This window comes from Calonectris borealis, chromosome 6 (assembly GCF_964195595.1).
Source record: "Calonectris borealis chromosome 6, bCalBor7.hap1.2, whole genome shotgun sequence".
Classification (NCBI taxonomy): domain Eukaryota; kingdom Metazoa; phylum Chordata; class Aves; order Procellariiformes; family Procellariidae; genus Calonectris; species Calonectris borealis.
The window spans coordinates 26,894,078-26,914,186 of NC_134317.1; the positions used below are offsets into that span (position 1 = coordinate 26,894,078).

General features: G+C 38.1%; 1 protein-coding gene across 1 annotated transcript in view; it reads right to left on the minus strand.

Annotated features, from left to right (window-relative positions):
- Nucleotides 1–20,109, minus strand: part of ZNF385B (zinc finger protein 385B) — a 136,841-nt gene that overhangs the window by 13,441 nt on the left and 103,291 nt on the right. Inside the window, exon 4 of the mRNA XM_075153357.1 lies at nucleotides 11,208–11,370. Within this exon, the coding sequence (XP_075009458.1) occupies nucleotides 11,208–11,370 (163 nt within the window). The remainder of the gene's footprint in view (nucleotides 1–11,207; nucleotides 11,371–20,109) is intronic.

Sequence of the window (20,109 nt, forward strand, 5' to 3'; positions counted from 1 at the left end):
TTTTCTCAAGATACTGAAGCTACATCAGGAAATGTCTGGATGGCTCTGCAATATTGAGTGAACTCTGTAGCTAGACTGATTATTTGATTAACTGCATCACTACTCTTCAACAGGAGAGCCAAAGTATCTTTTTCATTTCAGAAGTATTGCTTGTTTGGCAATGGTACAACAGTAATGTTGATACTTAATTTCTTAGATATTTTATTTCTGATTTGGCATACCAAAGACTCCAGGGAATTTTCTTACAAAGGAACCTGTCGTTTTTTCAGAGCACAAAATTATTTGCAACTGATCAGATTAAAGATGTAATGTTACAAAGGTTTGGTTTTGAAATTTTGGAGGGGTTTAATTTTTATGAAAGTAGACTGATGAGAATTAGAAAATATTCAGAAGTACACACTGTTCTGCAACTGTAAAATCTTGCCCTGCAAAATCTATTTCTGTACCTATTTGTACACGTTCCTGAGCAGAGAGTGCCTGCTGCTCCAATTACTGGGGTGTCTGAGGTGATCCCACTATATCACCTATGATTTTTAGTCAATTCTTTGCATAGTTGCAGATTCTTGGGGAATTGCTTTTGGTTGGCTGGCTGGTGTTTTAGATCTGTTCTACTGACCAAGATCAAGAAAAATCTGGGTGCACTCACCGGGGCGGGGGGAGGGGTGGGGTGGAAAAGGGCATTCATTTTTAAAAATTGTCTTATTTAATATTTCAACACAATGCAATTTCTCTGTGCAAAAGCAAGAGGAACAAGAAGGAGGATTGATTCTGCACTGTTAGCCAAAATGCAGGAGTGTACTTACTGTGTCTGGAGCAAACAAACTTTTAACACTCACTTGAAGCAACTTGTGTTGTGTCTCCATTTCATCTGCTTGACTTCAATTCTGGTCTTTTACAGAATGCAGGTTATATCGGACTTCTCTTTTCCTCACTTGAAAAGAGATTAATACAATTTTTTCCCCCTTTTACAAGTTTTAGACTGAATAGGGTGAACAGGTAACTATGGTAAATGCAGTGCGTTAGTTCTGGAGAAAACGGTCTACAAACAGAAACAGAGCAATTTCCTGCTTTAGTGTACGTTGCCAGTACCTAATTTCTCAGTGACACATCGCACCCCTGTTACAGGGGTTGGGAAAATTTTCACTAGAAGTTTGTTCATAAAACTCAGCAAGATCAGTAGCACTGTGCTGCCAGCAGTTGAAAACAAGGTAGATATAACCAGGGGACATATAACAACACACAGCTAGCAAGGGTGGACGTTAATTTAAAGAGTATCCATAAAGTGAGACTATCCTTAGTCTTTCTGGGTCCTGTTGCTGTACGTCCAGGCAAATTTACTTTAAATCTACCTCAACCTTTCACCTTTTCTGAGCTATGCCAGACTGTATTGGCTGGAATGGAAAAATTTAAGAGTTGGAAAATTATAACACAGTTTAGGCAAAGTTTGAAATATTGTATAAGTTCTGTTATTACAAAATTTGACTCTCATCTGGGTGAAAGTAAGTGTTTTTGCTGGTTAAACTTCTCTTTTTCTGACACCAGACATCTATTATTTTGTAACTATTTTATACTCCCATTACAGACTCTGTTACATTTATTTTAGAGGTCCTGGAATGCAAACTTTCTATAGCACTGCATTGTCTTTTTAACATTTTAATAATGTAGGAATGCTTAGAAAAATAACATTCAAAGATTACAACAAACATACTGTATTCTGCCCAGACATCCTTCATTTCTGCTTAAAAATATCTTGGTTCATCTCCTCAACTATAAAAATAACATTGCCTCCTCCACCCATGAATCTGAAATATATTACTAGAAACAGATTTCACTTGCCGTTTGTGAAAATAAAAAAAAAATCTTAAAATTCTACCCACAGCTGCTAAAGTGCTTTGGAACTCAATACAAAATTTATGGGTGTCTAAATAAATGAATCAAGAAGAACTGACAATCTGCATGCAAGTACATTCTCACAGGCCTGTGTCTGAACTACTTACTTGGTACTTGCCCAGGCAGAACTGCCATTGAAGTCGACTATGAAACACTCATCTTCGTTTCAGTTAAATGACATCTATAATTGTGCATTCTCACTGATTTCTGCGGCAGGTTTGACTGAGGACTGTGAGTATTTAGTCATGCCCTCAAGATTTGACCAATAAATTGCATATCAAATATAACTTGTCTAACAGACACCAAAATATTTTCACTCTCCTTGAAAACAAGTAATAAGGACATAATAAGTAATCTATTGTTTGTATGTATAATTTTTAAGCTATAGGAAATGTAGCATATTTCTCATACTAAGTGAATAATGCAGCAGTTGTAGAATTAAGGCGGAAGGATAATAAAGGAAGATTTTTCAAAAGACCTATTTAAATGTCTGATGCGCCAGCCATGGATATTTTTCCTTTTGTTTTTGATTCAGGATCTCTGAACAATTCTGTGTCAAAACCAACTCACCAACTTCTTGGTCTCACAATTGCCTGCCATCCCCTAGCAACATGCATTTTTCCTTGTGTTCTAAATGCTGCTTGCATTTATGTTACAAAAACGAAGATAAGTATCAGTAAGAATAACATTTACCAAAAAAGCCCCAAATCAAGCCACATTATTGATTATGTGGAAGTTGCTGCTAGACCAGCTTGTACTCTCAGAGGTCTTTTCCTTTACTTAAATAGTTGCTTGGAAATACCGAAAAAAGCCACCAGTAAGACTGTTTTCCCCAATCATAAGTACACATTTTCCAGAAAAAAAGGTTAAAAAATAGAACATCTATCTCATTTAGGGGCAAAACCAAAGCATTCTGAAGGAACAGCATTGGGCCTGACCCATTCTTTTACATTTGGAGACTAAATTCACTCAAAGGCTGAGAGAAAAGGAGGACATTTAACTCAAATTTTACAGCCTTGACTCAACCTTTAACTTTAGCACAACTGGGCACAGACAAAACTCCATTCAACTACCAATTGTATGAGTAATCGCCAGCATTCTGTTATTTATTCTCTGATTACGTGAGAAAACTAAATGTCTGGCAGCAAAAGAATGGCCTTACTTCTTTAGCAATATATTTCTTTAATAAGCTTTGTGAAAGTATTAGGTACAGATAAAGCTACTCCTCCCAGACTTGTTAAAAGAACAACAAAACCAGCAGCTGTCTTTTTTGGGAATTTTCCATTCTAATGGATTTAAAGGGCTAATTTCAGTCCTACATAAATAAAGAGAACTTCCACTGATTTGAATTTCTTAGTCATCTAAAAACAAACCTAGGGCTTGATTCACAAATTATTTTTTTCTTAGGCAAATAATACTGTCATTCGTCATCTAAATAATAACCATCTTAAGGTGATAGAAGGGGATATTTTATTTCTCTCATTTGCAATTTTTACAAAATCTCATTACATAACCCTCACTTTTTAGGATACTTCTGGATCATCTTTCTTCCTAACAGAAAATTGCAAAGCAGGTGAGTGACATTGGTATCTCAGTCTCAAATCTCTTTTTGCCAGCTACTTCTTTTTTGTCCCACTTTCTCCCCTTCTCCATTTCCTTACCTGAAGACTCAAGAACTCTTGTAATAGTCTGTTGTAAAGACAATGATGAGTAAAGAATGATGTGATACATAATAGTTCTGGTAGTGCCACCACTCTGGTTTTATGTCCTCTATGGAAATATACATACATACATTTGCTAGTTATTTTTGTTATTTCATATTCATTTTATTATCATTCCATTATCATAATCATCCTATAAAAAAAAATCTTTGGATATTCAATAGGCACATCAGAACAGAACAAGCAAGAAAAATAGATGCCTGATTTCACAATATAAAAGGGTTGCTGAAAGATTCAATGTATATAAATAGATTCTTTAAATGATCACATACATCCACCTAAAAAAAACCAGTAGCTCAGAGCATCCCTGGCTCTGCTCCCACTGTCCAGCAACATTAGTAAAGCCATTCTTGCTTGGCCCACTGCCTATCTTTACCTCTCCCCAAAGTAAGAAAAACTTTGTATAATTTTAAGGATGCTAATGAAAAAATATACAATTAAATTCCAGTTTTTAGAACTGGAATAAGTAAAAGTAATAGTGGTGTACAGTTTTAATGATACAGGACACATGAATGCTCAGGCACAGAGCAGAGCACCCAAAAAGAGTCTTATTTCATCTTACAATACATTTTTGATGCAGAGCTTCTGCTTAAATTACTGCAGGAGAAAAAGCTTACCATTTCTTCAAAACAAAATCCTGCTTGCTTGTATTTCTGATTGATATAATAGCTGGAGAAAGAAAAGATTGACCTTTTTTAGTTTGAACAGGAATTGCAACAGCTCATCAATGTAATTGTGCCAGCCGCAGAGCTTATTTTTCAGTTAAAGGCACCTATAATCAGTTTTCAGTAGAGGTGCAGAATTTGATATGTACTAGTTAGCATTATTGTAGACAGACTGAAGAAACACCTGAAGATTTCCAGGAGCTCCCAGGAGTTTATCAGCACCAAAACGTGCAGAATGACTATTCTTCCATTCAGGTTGTAAGACGCACGTGGAAAGATAAGGCTTGAATATCCACTTTTGAAAAGTATGAACAGTAACAGTGACAGGGAAGTTTAAAGATCCAACCTATTATATCGATTTTCTGTTAACAGACTTTGATTTGCTAATTATCCTTCCGGCTAACCTTTCATCCTAAGAGCATAAACCAAACAGCAACTTCCTGAAACAGCTGCTGAAATAACCCACCACAAAAAGCCTGGAAGGTATTTACTACTAAATCCAATACAGGTGTTAAATGTGCCACTGACAGTATATTTTACATATCAACACTGATAATATAATGTTCATGTAAATACACACATGGTACTTGCAACAGTGTATCTGTGATGAATTTATGAGCATTTATTAATTCTATTTTATATTATCAACTATAAAAGCAATGTGGTCAAGCAGCAAATTCTATACCGTGCCTTTACCTCTGTTTTGGGGACAGAGTTTCAACAGGTGGCAATATAGAGTGATCTTCAGATGGCTGTGAAACATTGAATGAAAAGAGAACAAAACTTACTATCCTCAGAGAGTTTAATGAAAAAAAGCCCTTGAAATGACTCTCCTTGGTGGCTGAATCTGATTGAATTTACTACTCAGTTGACCATAAACTAATACCTTTATCTAACAGAAATATGCCTGTGCTTAGCAGGCACTATCTGAATACACATAAACACTGATGCATGATTATTTTATAGCATATACCTTCAGCAGAATTCTTTATGTAAGCATAAATATGAAGAACTGGCTCATCAGTAGCTAGACATTATGACAAGCATCTTTGAGGGCTATAAGACAGAACCTCTAAATATGGCTCATTGCCATTGCGGGACAGAAAGCCAAACACATCCTTGTCGTGTTCCTCTCCTACAGCTTCTCTCTCTCCCTGTCCCACCCTCAAAATACAACTTTGTCACAACATATTTTGAGGCCTAGAGGACTTGGGTACATTACAAAGAATTAAAAGATTGAAGAATAAATGCCCTAGAAACATCCTAAACTTTGAGGTTCTTATAATGATATCTGTATGACAAATGACCTAGAATTCCCCAGCACAGATATAACACAGTTCAGCTGTGGAGGCTGTGTGTCTCTATCTCCTAGCTATTTCTGAAGGATTATCTAAAAAAAAAAAAAATTATTGGACCTATGTAAAGAAGCCATTCCTTTAAAATGAGTGGAAAACAAGGTGATAAATGAAAATAAATGTTAAGGTGAAAAGGGATTAGAGAGAACTGGTATCATTTTTAGGATTACTCCAAGTATGGAGATGCATATGGAAAAGTTTAGAATTTAAGCATTGGCAGAAAGATTTTTAAAATAAGCAATGAAAGCAACACGACTAAAGGAGTGGACTTGATGGTGGACTTGAGAAATACGAACTGAGCCCTCCCTTGGGACATTACACCTCATTGGTACTTGATGAATAAGCAGCACTGGTAATTGAGACACTGGAGAAATCCAACCCATCGTAATCTTACTGAGTAAATGTGATTCAACATGTTGCACTCTACTTTAGGAATAAAAGGAAAAAACACTCAGTTTTGTTGTCAAAGCACCCACAGAAGGCCCTTAATGAACTAAAACCCACAGACAAGACCTCAAGGTCAACTTTTCTAAGTCTGGTAAAGCTTGCAGTTGCCAGTCCTGTCTAATGGGTCAACTAATTACCATATGTCTACATGACATCAAGTGGCATTTATTAGGTCCATCACCATGTCTAGGCTGTTTTCAAAATGTGAGCTAGCCCATTTGGTGTCAGACACTGTACCGTACTCTAGCATGACAACGTTTCTCAGAACAACCTCCAGCTGGTTTTAGTTATACAAGCTGTAATGACTGGAATAACTCTTACAGGGCCCGCTTAGGATCGAGAAGCTGGCAAACAACGTTCCAGTCGCGTTCCTTTTCTGCCGTCCTTGCCATACACAGCAGATCAGCATAGGACTGATTCATATGCTGGAATACCATCACCATGACCCTGTGAACTGCTTGTTGAGCTGCCCTGAGACACGGCTACAGAACAAAGCAGTAGGAAGAGGGGTCAAGATTTGAAATGGGGTCTAGAATTTGGCCTAGTTAGGTGTGTAATGTTGCCTATCCCCGTACCAGCTGAGCAAAAAGGAGTTTTCTTAGAGCATCCAAAGGGTTTATCTGTACCTACTAAGTCCCAAGTAGCAGAGCCTTCTGATCTTATTTGAATGAGGACTGAAATGCCCAATCCTATCATTTCACAAACAGCTCTCACTGGCACAAAGGAAATAGAGCACATACTGAATGGATCAAAGACAGAAAAAAAAAAAAAGGTCTTACTTTTATAATCTGAAACCTGGTTTTGACTCTTTTGAGTAGTTTAAAACAGTTGCATTTACTTCCTGATTTTTGTATCAAAGCAAAATGCAAAGAAGGTGATACCACATCATCTGCCCGCTTCATTTTGAACTATTTATTTTGATTTGGAAGTATGATCAAAGAATTCCTCTTTGCTTGATAAGTAAACAGTGACATTTCAATCCAGTTATTATCATATGCATTCCTAAAAGACTCATCACTGTAAGCATCTAGACTATGCTAACCTGGGATCACAGACACAGTCTTCTATTGCATTCTCAGAGCTATATTTAAAACACACTCTAAATATTCTAAACTGTGTTATGTACTGGTTGCTACCCCTGCCCTTTTCTAAAGCAATGCCATACATATATGTATACTTCTGTATGAAGCCATCCTGAAAATCCTGGGCTTCCACAGGGAGGGAAGGGAACCTTTGCGCCACATGAAAGAGCAGCTCCCAGTGCTGTTAACGCTGCTGTTCTGTAACCATGTCTCAAAGCAGCTACAAAAAAGCTTGCAGTGCCACAGTAGTGGTTTCCTAGCATATGAAACTGTTCGATAGCCATTACTAGACTTTTCCTGGGTGGTTAGAGAAACTGTGTGGGAGACAGGTTATGAAAGGGTCCCCTATGGACATCTCCAATCTGCAAATACTTATCAGGACAAGCAGACATGACCCAACAAGTGGTACAGGAACAACAACCTTGTCACATATCATCTGTGGCGTTTTCTTCCTGTCTGCAGAAATAGTGAACAGGATAGGATAGTGGTACTTACAAGTACTAATAAACAACTATTTTCTAAATGGTGAAGAGTTGTGCGCTTAGAAAATAAGATCACATAGTAGCCTAATCATGTTAGGATGCAAAACTTGTGCAATCCAACTCATCAATATCCACTTACCTGAGGTTGTAGCCAACTCAGCATTACAGTACTATGGCTTTATTATTATGTTCGCTGATGATCAATTTAGAAAAGTCATTTCTGAGTCATAATGCATTATTAACATCAGCAGGGAAGACCACTCTCTCACAACTTGGGCATCGTCATGCTCAGACCGGGTTCCAGAATCACCCCTTTCCATTCGGCTGAGGCCACTTTTGTCTGCAAGAGCCCATGCTCTTCTGGAAATTTCCCAAAGGACCTTAAAGATTAATTTAACTTCTGTAGCTCTACCAGCAGCCACACTTCTTAAGTTGAAAGGAACGGCTGTAGAGAGACCACTGCATCATAAGTTTTGGAAAATAAGGACTGGATGAATTTGGGTTTTGCCTTTGATAGATTCATCACACAAGCTGAGCTAACAGCGAAATTATTTTTCCTGTTACTACTACAATAGTGACTTCTGATAAATAAGTGTTTTGGATCTCATGCTATGTCTGACCCACAGAAGACATGGCTCTGTAGCATTTGACATTTTAGTTCAATATATAGCAACGGTTCAGTCTGGAGAGCTCCAGATCATTCATCATTATGTCACTTAAAATGAGAGCACATCAAAAAGGCTGCTAGTCGTGCCTGTTTTGTCCTCTTATTAGCAGACCTATATAAAAGAATAGTAAATTCAGTTTATCAGTTTACTGTAATACTCCCTACCCATTCTGCACTAATACCAGTGGAGTACAGCAGATAACAAAGGAACACAAGAGCTTAAAACTGTCTTCTCTGTTTAGCTTCTCATTCTCCTCTTCCATACTCAAGAAAAGGACACCAGGAATAACGTGTTTCTTGATGAACATTTCTCAGGAACTTAGCAATCCTCCAAAGTACAATGGTTAAACAACAGCTCCACAAGCAGTGGAATTTAATTCCTTTCCTTGATTCCATTTAGCCCCTACCTTATGTCCTTCTAATGTAATTTTTTCAGACCCATACCACACATACACACTCTCAAATCCCCTGTCCTGAAGGCAAACATAGTGCCTGGCCAGTCAGCAGGCCAAGCAAAACAGAGCTCACACAGTAGCATCTCTGAGGATGGACCATAAGTAAAGGCTTCGCTTCTACCCAGGTGCCAATTTTCATCAAACTTATAGGAGCTTCATTAAAACCTCTTTATCTCATGAATTTTTTTGACACTAGGCAATACAGTCAAAGTTGTGAAGACAGGGCCAGAGAATAACAGACATAAGGATAGATGATGTGACCGTAAGTCTCATTTCCTCAGGAAATCAGAAAACCAAGACCACAAATACACACATGAACTGAAACTCTTAGTATTAGAAATCTTTTAAAAAAACCTAAAATATACCTATACAGTTAATATATAGTAATAATCCATTTCTCAGAGAATGAAAGCTGTGTTAAAATATTCAGAAAAAAATGGTATCAGTTAATTTGTTCCAAGGCAAAAAACCCCCCCACCACTGATTCCCAGAAGCAATGTAGTGATTGCTCTAGCTGCAATAAGCATTATGTTAAAGAGCTAAACATAGGTTAAAGAACAGATGAACAATAGCCTCTGTAAGGGAAAGTGTAGCTAAACAAAATTAAGGTTTGGTTTCAAGTCCATAGCCTGGATCTCCAAACCATTCCCCAACTCTGCGACCAGCATTCCCTGAGTGTACGGAGAATTTGCCACTCCAGGTTCAGGTTTTTGTTCTCTCAAACATCCCACACGCAATCTCCTGTAGAGCAGTAACAGGCTCTGAGGAGCCTCCCCTTCACAGAGAATCCCACTGTTCTAATGGGAAGAAGGTGTTTAACTAAATCGCCACTGTGATTTATTTTTAATGTAGAAACACTTGCAGTGGTATAATCCAACAGACACAGATGGTAATCTGTCTAATTTGTGCGGAGTAATTAATAGCATAAAATGACACACTGTCAAAACAGGGCAATATAAAAATATCAAGAGCAGGCTTCCCTTGTCATTGGTTAGATTATTTTATCAAAAACTGAATGTAGATGCATGAATGATTTTAGGTACATTGCACAGAGAAGAAGAAAATTAAGTCAGGGACAGATCTCATAGTCTGGCAAAGGAAACACGAGACAGATCCAGACTTATGGAAGACATAATGGAGTTTGTAAAAGATGCTGAAACTTTTGTTATTTGGCCCTCAGCCTTTGGCATAGGCGTGGAAGGGCATTATACAATTACATTATCACAGAATGCATTCTTAACATGATAAATCCTCTAAAGTTTTAACTGATATCTTATTTAAGCAGTTGTCTGAGTTCTTACAGTGTACACCTGGAGCAGTAAGCTATTTTAACCAAAGCTATTTTTGATATTTCAGAGTGAAATATTTATCAAATATTTTAAATCTCTTTCCATTCAATAGTCCACATTTTATTTAGATCAATGGTAGTTTGCTACTGTTTCATAGTAACATGGCTTGTCTACCTGAAGATGCTACTTGGATTCATATTATCTCTCTCAAACATAAAATGAGATTTGCTAGGGGAATCAACACAAAATTTGGGACCCATTGTCATTGCTAAGGACACAGATAAAGACGGTTTTGGTGCTGCTGTGAAGAGAGCGGGATGACAAATAGCCACTGATACGGATATTTTTTTTTTTTGGTGGGTGTGTCAGAGAACTGTCTGTGTCATTCACCTTACGGCATCTCAGTCAAGCTCAGCTCTGGTGAAGGGGATAATAAATGGCTACCAAGGCAGAAGCACATTTATCAGAAGCAGTCTATCAGAGCAACAGTTGGGTAACCCCCAGTAGGTGCTTCCTCCTGGATAACAAGTACAGTATTTCAGACTGTCAGCAAGCTCAGGAAATTCTCCCGTTTCATTCAGTAACACAACACTGACAGAGCAGAAAGAGACTCAAGCAACTCCACCGCAATTAGTGTTACTGATCTTCCTGAGATTACTAATATGGGGAAAAAAAAAAAAAAGAAGTGATGCTGAAGCACTAATGAGCTGTGGAAGTCAGGAAATACCCAGGCCATGAGGCTTCACTACATTTCTGTAGGTGTGTTTTCTTGTTTGAGCAATATTATCCTATTCAGAAAGGAAAAATTTCTTACAAAGGTTTCTTGTGGTTCAGCTAAATACATACATCTCAGACTTGCCCCTCCACCCACATCCATCCAATATTATTGCTGTATGAACAACATCCATGCTTTATAAGAGTAAATTTCACAAGTTTAAAAAAACCCAGACTTTAGCATTCAGGGACACCAGATGTTTCACAAATGTGAAAAAGCACTTTGATAATATCAAAACCAATCAATTCTGTACAAGAAAGCATAGTAAATAGTTTAGAAAACATGATTTATGGATCACTGTCATGCAACCAGATTCTCTCGTACAAACACCAAAAAAGGAGAAAATAAAGAATGCATAGAACAAAAAGTTTTCATTGACCTGATTTGTCAGAGATGTTGGCTGTGACTGGCGTGGTGCAGCAGCTTGTGTTAGCCTTTGCGCTGTCCTTGGAAGAACCAACTTTGGGTTTATTTTTCGTTGCCTCTAGTGCTTTGACCTTCTTGGCATGTTTACTTCCTTTGTAGTGGGCCTCGGCCTGGCTCTACAAAGGAGAACAAATCAGGCTCACTTTTTTCTGTACTTCTGTATAACACAATGGATGACACAAGGCAGAAAACTGATTTTCAATAGTAGCCACCATATTATTCCACCTAGAAAACTTCAGTAGCTTTATACTAACAGTTTTTATATAAGAACTTACTTACATGTAATTTCTTATATATTCAAACGACAGGATTTTAATGAATGGTACATGTTTTCAGTAACTCGGAAAAAGAGGTTTTGAGATTACATAATGCTTTGTCACTCCTAATGTAATTCTTTGCTTCCATGGTGCTTCAAGATTTAAAACACTACAAATGTAAGCACATCCAACTGAGAAAGATGCTTCTCAATTTTCATGTAGTGTTCCCTCGTCTTTATTGCTTGTAGTTAGAAAAATGTACCATGCTGTAACATGAGCAAATAATCCATTTTTTCCTTCTGTTTGATCTAGTACAAAAGTCATAAAGTATTTTTGTCATTACACTAACAGCAATTGAAACAGGCATTAATGACAGTATGACTTCACTATTAGATCAAGCAAGAAGGGTTAAAATAAAGAAACACCATACCTATAAACTTCAGTAGACCCAAGTAAAACACAGAAAACGAAATACTTAACAATCAAGTCTTGATTGTTTCATAAATTGCCTTGAATAATTTTTTCCAAAGACTTGGAAAATTGGAACCTGAATGACAGGAAGGAGAGGAGCTTATATTTATGGTCTTTTTTTTTTTTTTTTTTTTTTTTTTTTTTTTGACTAAAGTGCTTTATATCTAATGTACTCTTTTTGGTCTGCCCAAACAGAACAATAGAAATATGTACTGAGATGTAACGTTTACTTCACCTTTGACTCAAAACTATCTTCAGAAACTAGGTCAGTGTTTTTGAAGTTGAACAGCTAAAGCTAGACACCTAAATAAATGCCCATTTTTTCAGTGATTTAGAGTCCCCATTATTGTTCCTGACTCTACATAACCAGCTGCCTTGACAAATCAGGCCACTTTGTTAGGTGCAAAACTAAGGAACTACACGCTTAATACAAACACCAAAGCTTGGAAATTTCAGCTAATGAATTTAAATGTTTTTCTTGACTTCTTAAGAAATTAATTTACCAAAAATGGGTAAGAAACATAATTTTATACAAAACAGTCTATTTTCATAACATTATACTATTCAGCAATAGCTTTGTATTATTAGTCTTTCCAAACATCATTTAAAAAAATTATTTCAGACATACTACTAGGCGCCTCTATTGAAGGTTACATATTAACTAAAAAAGTTAATATTGTAGTTTATTTCAAAGGAAAACACTCAGAGAAAGCATGCTTCATGTCACCGGATGACCACACCTTGGCACCTGGCATATAAAAATATCAGTGCAAGTAAACTTTTACTATGTTCACACAAAAACACATTCTCTCTCTTCAATTGATTAGGACTATTTTATTTAGTTCACTGTGTTAAATGAAGCGAGCCATGAAACAAGTCTCATGCTTTTTATAAAAAGCAACTATAACATCTAAGATGTTTGAATTCCATAAAGACTGCTGCCATAACGAGGAAAACCGTTTTAAGATCAGCAGAAATAGGCATTACAATACAGTCACCCTGGGACAGCATGTAATAACAGTTTTATCAGATGGTAGAGTGTAAGTGAAGAGTAGAAACAGCTGGACCCAACACGAGAATAAACAGTGCGTTGGAGTCCTCACAAAAATTATATGCACTGTTAAAACTGATGGAGAATTGCTGCTAAAATAGAGGAGTGAAGTTCGTACACACCGAAGCTTCTTAAATGATTATACACCCTGTGAAACGCAGTGCTTTCCACCTCGAAAGGATAGTGTATGTGACATGTTGTGGCTGCATCTTTTCTTTTATAGGCGATTTCAGTAAGCAAGCATTCAGTAAGAAAGGCTGCTAGATAAGTTTTTCTTTGAATTAATTTGAAATTGAGATTTTTTAAAAAACTTTATTATAAACAGTAGAGTCTCCTCATCGATTGCTATTAAACTATTTCTTGATTTTAAAACCTTTGAAATATGAACACATGTACAAACACAATTTAAGGATTATAAAGAAACAACTAAACAGCTATACCACTACTACTGCGTGCACTACTTAAAGGCACACTTGTCAACTTCTGGGTTGGACCTCTTCAGTTCTGAATGTGGGTAGAGGAGCACAGATCTGTTTTGCACCCTGTTATGTCGATGGGCCTTATGCAGGCACAGGAGTCTCATCCTGTCTCTCTCCACCCTTGCTGGGTTTTGTCCATTTCTCTCAAGCTTTGCTGTTGCTACATGATGCACTGAAAGGAGTGTTCACCATCAACAAAATTAAATAAGCTATTCACACGTTACAGTGTACAAAAAGTGAAGCTAAAAATTGAAGTGTATATACACCCTTTCTGTTCCAATACTTCTAACTTTAAATAATAGCAAGTACAAGATTTCCCACTCAAGCATTCTCAAGTTGATGTCCCTTTAAATATTTGAACTCTATGCTCTGCATGTGTGTGCTGTTGATAGGATCATACGCTGCCTAGGGCCAAAGCTATAACATAAGAGACATAAGTGCACTCAAGAGAAAGACTCAGTAAGTCCATTCCTTGATAATAGGTCTTTCTGCTGATATTTGCAATAATAATGCCTGCAATATCAGTAATAACCTACTACAGTCTTTGATTCCCTTCATTCAATCCTCATATAGTGTGCATGAGACCTACTGAGAACAAACAAGCCTTTTCCAAAACCGTCTGGTTGTGTGAGAAGCAGAAAAGGCCTGAGCTATCAACGCTGTTTCTGGAACAAATCCAAAACATAGCACCATACAAGCTACTGTGAAGAAAATTAACTCTATCCCAGCCCAAACCAGCACATTCTCCATCCCTTATTCCGTACCATTTATGTCATGCTCAGGTCCCACACTATCCAATACATCCTCATTACCCACCACCTTCCTTCGATACAATACACAGGTATCATTCCCTTAGTCTATGGATACCCCTGTGAAATGTCTGTTAAATGTCCACAAATGTCCACAAAATGTCCATTGAGTTCATTTAGTCCATGACTTTGGGCTCCATCTGTTATGGTGGTCACTCAGGACAGGAGAGGTGGTGTGTTGCGTGGAATTATTGGGCACCAAAGCCAGCTCAGTTCGGGTCACTGCTGCACTTGCACTGCTTCTTGTAAGACTTGTTCAGGTGGTTCCTGCTATAGTAATTCCTATAACATGCAAGTCAAATCATGGGTTACAACAATTTAAAGGTATATCCATTACAATCTCCACCCCTGGTCCCTTTGGACCAGACCATAGGTTTTAACATTGCAATGAACTCCCCATCTTGCCCCTGCTCCGCCTTGGACTTATCCACAGACTGCAGACCCTTAGGGGTGTACCTGCTCCAAGTGGAGCCACAGTCTCTCCAGGGGTATACCTGCTGCGGCACCGACTTATCCACAGCCACAGTCGCTTTGAGGTGCACCTGTTCCAGCGTGGCCTTCTCCATGGGCCACAATGCCTTCAGAGATACACCTGCTGAAGCGTGGCCTTACCCACAGCCACAGTCCCTTCAGAGGTACACCTTCTCCAACACGGCCATACCCATGGCTGCCGTCCCTCCAGGGGTGTACCTGCTCTGTGGTGGGCTTATCCGTGGCCACATGCTTTGAGGTGCTCCAGCATGACCTCATGCACAGCCACTGATGCTTCAAGGTGGACCTGCTGCAGCATGGACATATCCACAGATAAGTGCCATAGATGCTTCAAGGTGTACCTTCTCCAGTATGGACTTATCCTTGGGCCACAATTCCTTCAGAGGTATACCTGCTGAGGCACAGACACAACCACGGCCACAGACGCTTCGAGATGTACCTGCGCTGGCACGGGCTTATCCATGGCCACAGACGCTTCGGGGTGTCCTGCTCCCGTGTGGACTTATCCACAGGCCACAGTTCTTTCGACTCGAGTTCACACCAGAGCTCCAGTCTGTCCAGTACGGCAGCACAGAAACAGCAGCGGTGCCCTGGCCACCTGCCAGCCCAGGCACGTGGCCACTGCTGTGATCGAAATGCGCCCAGGCACAGCAGGGTAAGACGATCAGCAGTGCAGCAGCACAGCACGCAGCGAAAGCAAAAAGCAGCCTCTAACGAGCTCTAGACTGTAATACACAGCAAGGCAAGCAAGGCCCATGGCAAGCACAGAAGCCTGCCGATTAATAGCTAAACAGCAATAACAGCTATAAATTCAATCTAGCACATTCCAATCAAACCTCTTGTTATCATGAACCCTTTGAGCTCCACGTTGGGCGCCAAAAAGGACTGTCGTGGTTTAAGCCCAGCCGGCAACTAAGCACCACCCAGCCGCTCGCTCACTCCCCCCGGTGGGATGGGGGAGGGAATTGGAAGAGTAAAAGTGAGAAAACTTGTGGGTTGAGACAAAGACAGTTTAATAAGTGCAGCAAAAGCCGTGCATGCAAGCAAAGCAAAACAAGGAATTCATTCACTACTTCCCATCAGCAGACAGGTGTTCAGCCATCTCCAGGAAAGCAGGGCTCCATCATGGGTAACAGTTACTTGGGAAGACAAATCTCATCACTCAGAATGTCCCCCCTCTTCCTCTTTCCTCCCCCAGCTTTACACGCTGAGCATGACGTCATATGGTATGGGATATCCCTTTGGTCAGCTGGGGTCAGCTGTCCCAGCTGTGTCCCCTCCCAACTTCTTGTGCACCCCCAGCCTGCTCGCTGGTGGGATGGGGTGAGGAGCAGACAAGGCCTTGACTCTGTGTCAGCACTGCTCAGCAGGAACGAAAACATCCCTGTGTTATCAACACTGTTTCCAGCACAAATTCAAAACATAGCCCCATACTAGCTGCTATGAAGAAAATTAACTCTATCTCAGCCAAAACCAGCACACTAGTCCATATTCCTTTGAGGAAAAAAATTGTCCAGCCTTGATTTTAAAGTAGCTAGGGATGGAAAATCTACCTTTGGTAAATTGTTTCAGTGCTTCACTTTGTCAGTTAAGTACATACCATTTATTTCTACACAGAATTTGTCTAGTTTCAATGTCCAGTGGCTGGATTTTGTTAAACCTTTGCTTTTAGGCTCTTTCAACTCATCTCTGTTCTATGAGTAGAAACACAGATATTCTTTTCAAACATGAAGTTAGAGGAGCATTCCTTGAAGCAATGTTTCCTAGCCATATAAGCACTATATTCTAACCCTTTCAGATACACCTGAAGTTCAGAGTTTGCTTATTATCCACTGTGGGATAAATAATTTGATTTAGTTGCCTTTTGGTAACCAAAATGCAATACCAACACGGAACTGTGTTCTGTGTAACTGTGTTACAAAAACCATTGGAGTTTTCTGGAGTCATAGTAAGCAAAAGAAAAAAGGACAGCTGTGGAAATTGGAACGCAAGTTCTGATTATTACTGGTAGCAATTATTTTGACTATTAATGTCCTGATCATTACTAACCCTAGTTTTATAAAATAATTGCACAAGTATCAGATTAAAGGCAAACATATTTGCTCCAAGTCCCATTTAAAACTTGTTTCTGACACAAATACAGCAATACAGTACAGGTTACAAGTTTTGTAACATACCTCATTCAAACACTAAACATATCTTTGAAATAAGCCATGACATATGAAATTTTCATTTTTAGTTAAGACAAGAAGCTGAACATTTATTTTCATTTTCTCTGATAATCCAAAGGAAGTTCTGAACACATGAGGTTTACAAGTCATATGTATAAAAGAAAGATAATTTGCCAGTTTTAATATAAACCTCCAATAAAATATAAAATGAAATTAAAAGTAAATATCTTAGGGATGCGATATTTTACATGGATACTGAATGTACTTTTTGATCATCATTAACATTAACTAAACTAAGTACAACTAATTCATGCAAATTCCATATCATCAAAACAATATTTGAGAAAATAAAAAAAGTTAGGAAAAGCCAAAATAAAGATATGTAACCTTAACGAATCTCTCTGTACTCATGTGCTGTGATGTTTTTTAATTGCATAATAATTTATTCCAGTGTATAGGCTGCATTTACTGTAGGGATGAATCAATTATACAGTGAAATAATTTATCTGTGCCACAATTCAATATTATTGAATTTTTTATTTCAAAAAGATTAAGTTAAATTTATTGCTTATATAATTGAAATTAAATGTCACCATTGAACTTCTATTATTATGATGATTTTTAAATGAAATGCTTACTAGGTTAAGGAGGACACTTTTCAAAAAAGTGGAATGAGAAAATATTTCATATGAAAGAACTCCCTATCTAAAAGGAAAATCTAATTTCCACTTGGTTCTAAAACTGGCTGTGGTCTACTAGCTTGATATATACACATTGTAACATTTTAAAATGGAATCCCCCTACTTATTAGGAAGCACAGAAAGTCGTCAAGAACTGGCTAGTAAGATTTAATGAACAGGAAAAGTTTTAAGCTGCAATAAATGTGCCATTAAATACCAGAATGCAAAAAAATACCTTTGTACTGACAGGCCAAATTCCACAAAAGTGTTTATGCATTTGCCTGGCATTACTTTTCAATCAACAGGATGCATATTTTAAGACACTAAACATATGTCTAAATCTTTAGAAGATCATGGCTTAGTGAAAAGCTGTATTTTGAATTCACTTGTAAATAATTAAGAATATAATTGACAGATAAATAAATATGCAATTTTCTCCCATAGTTTTTCAAATTTCTACACCTTAAAATGGTGGGAGGATGTCCATCCTCTCTTTAAGCAATGTGGATTTTTAGTTCCATTCACAGTCTTTAAGTAGTAATTAAAAAACCCCAACCAATTAAACCTTATGTTTTTTTTTTTTTTTTTAATGCTATAGAGATTAATGACTTGGTTATAAGAAAGGACAAGTTTTTCCTCTTTTAAAACTATATTTCACTGAGACACACAAATGATCCAAATGTTACATTTTATTTAAAATCTAAAGTTAATTGCTACTTTCAACTCCAAATTATTAAGTTCGAAATCTAAGCATCGGGATATTAAACTGTGAGACTACATACAATATGTTAGCTTTATATACTAGATTGCATCTAATAAAACATCAACAATGCAAATCTTCATCTTCTACATGTAAACATGCGTTCTAAAATAAATGTGAATATCATTAGCATATTATAGTGCTTAAAATAACCTCAGTAGTTTTACTTTGCATAAACTTAAATATGTGTATATGTATAGATATGTATATATAGAAAGATACAGATAACCAGGAAACATACAGATTATACAGATTTCATTGATAGCGGTATTACCTTTAAGAAAAATTTGAAATTCAGGTAAGACTGCAGTAAAAAACATTACAGAAGATTATTGCTCTCAGGAGCAATGACTGACAGTATATTTGAAATCAGCACTATTCATTTTGACAGTTCACAAGTGACAGAGTTTTAGAATCTATTTGGTGTGTGAATGACTAATTAACTGAATTTATTACCAGATAAAGAGATGAAATATTAACCTACCAGGTCCCTTCAATGACAACCCGATGCAAAGTTTGACTAACGGTTCAGTGTGTATTTGTGTGAGATCAAGATTCTTCTCAATTTTCTTCAGGATCAGCTGAAGTAGCCCTTCAATAGGTCTTGATGCAAATAAGACCATTGGCTCACCAACACTTAAGCTGAATACTTGAATCTGCTACCACATTATCCAGTCTGACAATTAACATATAAGATTAAATATATGTAGAGCAGCAGATATTAGGAAGGAGAAATACAGAAATAAAGGGATACTCTGAAGTATCCCTTGTGGGAAGTCTGGGTTCATGCCTTAAGCTCTGCAATACCAGGTGAGTGCCATAACTTAATGGAACTGAACATGGTGGCTCATAGCTCCTATTTCTTCTCCCTTGCTACTGCATCTTTTTAAAGCAGGAATTCCGTCCTGGATGGGAAGTCTTCTCAACAGCAATTTTATCTCAAATGCTGCATTCATTTGATGTCAATACAATGGTCGTCTCCAATGGAAAATATTTTGTTGAAAATACACAAAAATCATAGAATCATAGAATCATTAAGGTTGGAAAAGACCTCTAAGATCATCAAGTCCAACCGTCAATCCAACACCACCATGCCCACTAAACCATGTCCCTAAGGGCCTCATCTACATGTCTTTTAAATACTTCCAGGGATGGTGACTCTACCACTTCCCTGGGCAGCCTGTTCCAAGGCCTGACCACTCTTTCAGTAAAGAAATTTCTCCTAATGTCCAGCCTAAACCTCCCTTGGCGCAACTTGAGGCCATTTCCTCCCGTCCTATTGCTTGTTACTTGGGAGAAGAGACCAACACCCACCTCACTACAACCTCCTTTCAGGTAGTTGTAGAGCGCGATGAGGTCTCCCCTCAGCCTCCTCTTCTCCAGACTAAACAAGCCCTCTTCCCTGCTGAGTTCAGGGGGACAATCACTTCCTTACTCCTGCTGGCCACACTATTTCTGATACAGGCCAGGATGCTGTTGGCCTTCTTGGCCACCTGGGCACACTGCTGGCTCATGTTCAGCCGGCTGTCAACCAGCACCCCCAGGTCCTTTTCCTCTGGGCAGCTTTCCAGCCACTCTTCCCCAAGGCTGTAGCGTTGCATGGGGTTGTTGTGGCCGAAGTGCAGGACGCGGCACTTGGCCTTGTTGAATCTCATAGAATAAAGCTCCCTTTCCGAAAATAGTAA